General features: G+C 42.9%; 1 protein-coding gene across 1 annotated transcript; it reads right to left on the bottom strand.

Annotated features, from left to right (window-relative positions):
* Positions 1–346: 346 nt before the first annotated feature.
* On the bottom strand, positions 347–3,900 carry LOC123421212 (peroxidase 5-like). Its single transcript, XM_045107523.1, has 3 exons — positions 3,462–3,900; positions 1,391–1,715; positions 347–1,037 (listed from the first exon to the last, which is right to left on the bottom strand). The coding sequence occupies exons 1-3, from the start codon at positions 3,705–3,707 to the stop codon at positions 580–582; spliced, it is 1,029 nt and encodes a 342-aa protein (XP_044963458.1). The 5' UTR covers positions 3,708–3,900; the 3' UTR covers positions 347–579.
* Between the last annotated feature and the right edge of the window lie 906 nt (positions 3,901–4,806).

Raw genomic sequence — 4,806 nt, 5'->3', positions numbered from 1 at the left:
ATTTTGTGGTCAATCTTACACAAGGTGGGCAGGCAGGACTTGGTCTATCTGAAAATGGCTAAGATGGAGAGATTTGTCGCTATTCATTTTTTTTCCACGTAAGCAATTGGCTTTCAGTTGAATCCAGTTTTCTTTTTTGCAAATTCCTAACCATCATTTGCCATTATTCATGATAGCAATAGTCAATTGCCCTTCTTCTCTCTTCTTTCTGGTGGCGTGGGTTGAGGAAGGCTGTAACTCTGATTTTGGTTGTGATTGTAGTAACCATACTTGATCGACCACAGTTCAGTAATACATCCAAATACGTAAAATCTGAACCATTTCATCGAGAGGTTCACAAAAGTGATGGCAGTCGAATCAAATGCATAAATAAAAGCGAGACGTAGTAGTACTAGTACATGATTGTTTCTTGTCGAATTCACAACTCAAATCGAGTGATACGCATTGTTGGAAATGTGCTTCCATATTTCACACCACCATATAAAAAACGTACCAAATAAAAATAACACAATAGAACAATATATATCGTGAACTTCCCCAAGCATACATACAGAGACAAACCAATAGCTCAACCAATTACTAGTTCACCTTGGAGCAGTTCAGCCTGATCTCCCCCTCGCTGCCGGTGAGCACGTCCATCTTGCTGATCTTCACCATCCCGGCGGCGAATCGCTCGATCCAGTAGTCGGAGGGCTCCCGGGCGTAGAGCTCCACGAGGGCCGCCGTCTCGGGGTCGTCCATGAGGGCCATGTCCGAGTCGAACGCCACCGCACCGGCCAACAAGTTCTTGTAGTACTGGTTGTCCATCACGAACGGCGTCACGTCGTCGAGCTGCACCATCGTGGTGTCGTTGTGCGCCGCCGTCTTCGGCGGGCACTTCTTCTTGAGGCGCGCAGCGTACGCCGCGGGGATCGCCGGGTCAGTGCCGTATGCGCCGTCGTTGTAGTACTTGTACAAACGGTCCGTGAACGATGAGCAGTGTGAGGTGCCGATGGTGTGGGCTCCGGACAGCGTCACCAGCTCCTCCGTCGTAAAACCTGTAAATTAAACAAAGGCTCGCGTATTTTTCCCAGTGTCGCAATATATGTCCGACTAAATCTTTTACCAGCATATAGTACAAAACAAATGCATGAGATCGACTACATCTTCCTTGAAACATGCACTTATAATACATACTCACTTTCATGTGAATACTGTAGATATTGGCGAAGTGTATGTATAATAGTGTGTCATGCATTTGTTTTGTGTATGCTGGTAAGATTTTTCTATATTGATGTCAAAACCAAGAAATGATTGGCCTATGCACATTCTAAGAAACAATATACTCTGACATAATATGTGTGAAGTATGTGGTCGTGCACGACTACTATATTACCGATCCGTATGTTACCTTTTGCAGTGAAGTTTTCTACAAGCTGATCATGGTGGAAGTCAGGGTGAGGGACACTAGGGAGAACATCGTCTGCCTTGGAGACGAGTCCATCACGCCGACCCGTTGGAATCGCATAATCGAGCCCGCCAGCAAGGAAGGCACCATCACGAGCGGAGAGGGCTAGGATGTCGGCACAAGAGACGGTCTGCGGACAAAGTTTCTCGAGGATCTCCTTGGCATCACTTATGACCTCGAAACCATCCAAGCTGGGGTTGTTTGGCTTCGAGTCCCTCTCTGCCTTGTTCCCTGGTGTTGACTCGAGTAGCACCGATGCGTCACAACCCTAGAAACATATACCATATTGCTCTGAGTAAAGTAAAGCATGAAACTAATAATGCACTCTTCTCGTTTATAAATATAAAGAGCTTTTAAAAGAATCATGCTTGCACCATTAATCCTTAATTTGTAAAAACATCATTTAAATTGGTACCTTGAAGATATTATACTACTAAGATATCTGAGTTGCTAGTTTACATCTAGGCCAATTGTAAGGCATTTCTTAATCAAAGTTGCACATTTCTTGTACTGCTATTTCATTTTCAGTGCAAATTACCTTTTGCATTTATTTTGTCTTTTGTGTACTTTCTTATTACATTCATATTTTATTTATAGAATAAGGTTGTATTAATACTCCCTTTGTTTTTATTTACTCTGCATATTAGCTTTGACTGAAGTCAAACTTTGTAAACATTGACCAAGTTTGTAAAAAATTATGGAAAAATTTATAATAAAAAATTATACGATGTGAAAATATATGCAATGATGAATTCAATTATATTGATTTGGTGGTGTATATGTTCATATATTTTTCAACAAACTTGTTCAAAGTATATAAGGTTTAATATACACAAATCTAATATACGGAATAAATAAAAACTAAAGGAGCATTTTTTTCGTGAAACGAATCCTAGGATATCAACTTCAAGTTAACCCCAAAAAGCAATAACCTGCTGAAATAATTGATAGATTTCAGCATTTACCATTTGAGCCACCGCACTCCGTGCACATAATTCAATTGTCATCATAAACATCACATTTTTTATGAAAAGCATTAAATGCAGTGTCAACATCATAGTAATACCAAGTACTTCCTATGATTTGTTTGTAGTCTACATATAAATTTGTCTAAAGTCAAACTTCGTAAAGTTTGACCAACTATGCAAGAAAAAAAAATCAACATTCACAATATGAAACTAATATCATTAGATGCATCATGAAATTAATTTTCATACTATACAACTTTTATATTGTAAATGCTAATTTGGTTAAACTTTAAATAGTTTGACTTCAAATAAATTTTAGAGTAAAAAGAGATGGAGCCATGGAGGGAGTATATCCCACAGTTAGTCTTTGTACAATTTGAAAGCTTGACCAAAGTATAAATGTTATTCGTGCGAATATTTGCCGCGCATTTCATGGAAGTGGTGAAAAAGAGATCGGCCCATGACTAGCATGCTTGTATTGTATGGAAGTCGGTTAAAATTTACACACCATCTTCCTGATGGCAAATGAAAGGATGTCGATGAACTCCAGTGCACCGGCATCCTCTATTTAGCCATCCAATCATGCCTGGAGATCCATTTTTTTTTTCTGCATCTTTTTTGGTTTCTCCCCAACAAAACAACATATTGACTTCCAAGTTTGCAGGTCAACAAATCCCAACTTTTCAGCTCAACATATCATTTTATCTACAATGTGTAAACATATTTCAGGACTTTTGGTGCGCCATAAATACTTAAAATAATATACTTTATTTCAGAAAAGGAATCTCATTTTGTATTTATCCCGTAGCAAAATGTCCTAAAAGTATTCTACAGATTGTACTTGTACTGTTTTGTATGCAGCAAAGTTTGGTGTCTAATTTTGGGGGGAGGAGATTTTTGCATGGAGCAAACTTAGTTTGGATCTCCCCGTAAAAACGGACGACCCAAATAAAAGTTTGCACCTACACTGGGTTTGTAAAGTCCACTCCCAGTGGCAAAAATCAAGTAAAAACTGCCGTGCAGAACATCATCAGTGAGCGGCTTACGCGGACAAAGCAGTCGTGGAAAAAGAGACGGATGATGTCGCCGGGGGTGCCGGGCTCCTTCTTGAAGGCCTTGGTGACGACTCGCCGGACGACCTTCTCCGCCTTGGGACACAGCTCCCTGTAGAACCCGACGGACAGCCCGGAATCTTTCCGCGCCACCACCGCCGGCGACGACGACAGCAGCAGGAGGAGTATCAGCGCCGTCGCCAGGGCAGGCGCCAACATGAACGTCGACGAACCGCCCATGGTGATCGACGGCTGACCGGCCAATTTACCAGCCGGCCGGGGAGGAGGAATGAAGGAAGGAGAGTAGTAGATTGGCTGGCTAGTGCTTACTGCCAAGCCACAAACGCCAATACGGCTATATATATAGAAGCGAGCGATCTAAAGCTTGTAGCGGAAATGTACGTGCAATGGTATTGCCGCCATTGCCGGGGGGAGTGGGTGGCGCGAGCTTGTCGACGACGTACGCGGGACATTGATTTAAGGTCTCGACTTCGTTTTCGAGCAAACACAAAATGAACACGGCATGCACACGCGCCTTGCTTTAGTCTAATCATCAACGGATCGACTGCTACTGCTGACTGATTAATTACTCATCGTATGTGCATTTCGTGCTGGCCGGTTGGTGATCCATGGCCGTCGTAAGTTGCTTTTCTTCCCGTCCTGCAGGGGTTTCTCATAGGTAGAAGTCCATGATAAAAAGGTTTAGGAACATGCGTGATCGCATCAATTAATCTAGAGATAAATACACTGTGAGTGCCTTAACTTGTCCGACGCGATCACTTTGGTTTCTAAAGTTGCAAAATACGCAAAATCGGTGCCGTAACTTGTCCCTTCGTTCAAATATAGTGCCTCCTCGCGTATTCAGTCGTATGTAGCGCACAAGTGGCATGTCAGATTGTCGTGGCCCACATGTCAGTGGCTGGTGGCGCGCCCTGGTGATGTAATGTTGATTCTTTTACGGGGAACCCCCTGCAGTTTAGTTTAAAGTCGCAAAAAGCCCTTGTTCTCCATGTATATGGTCAGTTCCCTCAATTCCCAAATCAAAAAAGGAAATCCCTAATTCCATACACGCGACCACGGCGGCGGCGCCATCTTCTTCGATTCGTCCTTGGCCGACGTAGATCTAGACGAGGAGGACAGAAGGCCGGCGTCATTTCTCCCCCCCCCCCCCTTCCTCCTTGCCGGTAGAGATGGTTGTATGCAACCACAGCAAGCCTGAGCTCTTTCATGTCACCAAAAATCATGCCAACTTTAAAAGCCGGTGCTTTCAGGTCAGTAGATGGATTGAATGTGCTAAATTGGTGCCTAAGCTTGTCTCCTTCTTTCGACAGGTTCAAAT

The sequence above is a fragment of the Hordeum vulgare genome, chromosome 1H (assembly GCF_904849725.1).
Source record: "Hordeum vulgare subsp. vulgare chromosome 1H, MorexV3_pseudomolecules_assembly, whole genome shotgun sequence".
Taxonomy (NCBI): Eukaryota; Viridiplantae; Streptophyta; class Magnoliopsida; order Poales; family Poaceae; genus Hordeum; species Hordeum vulgare.
Note: the sequence above shows the minus strand (reverse complement) of the source record. Positions and strands in the feature narration are given on the sequence as shown.

Coding starts and splice junctions, on each gene's coding strand:
- LOC123421212 (XM_045107523.1), bottom strand. CDS start 3,707: ATGGGCGGTTCGTCGACGTTCATGTTGGCGCCTGCCCTGGCGACGGCG. Junction 1,716..3,461: donor TCCACGACTGCTTTGTCCGC/GTAAGCCGCTCA, acceptor ATATGTTTCTAG/GGTTGTGACGCATCGGTGCT. Junction 1,038..1,390: donor AGAAAACTTCACTGCAAAAG/GTAACATACGGA, acceptor TTTAATTTACAG/GTTTTACGACGGAGGAGCTG.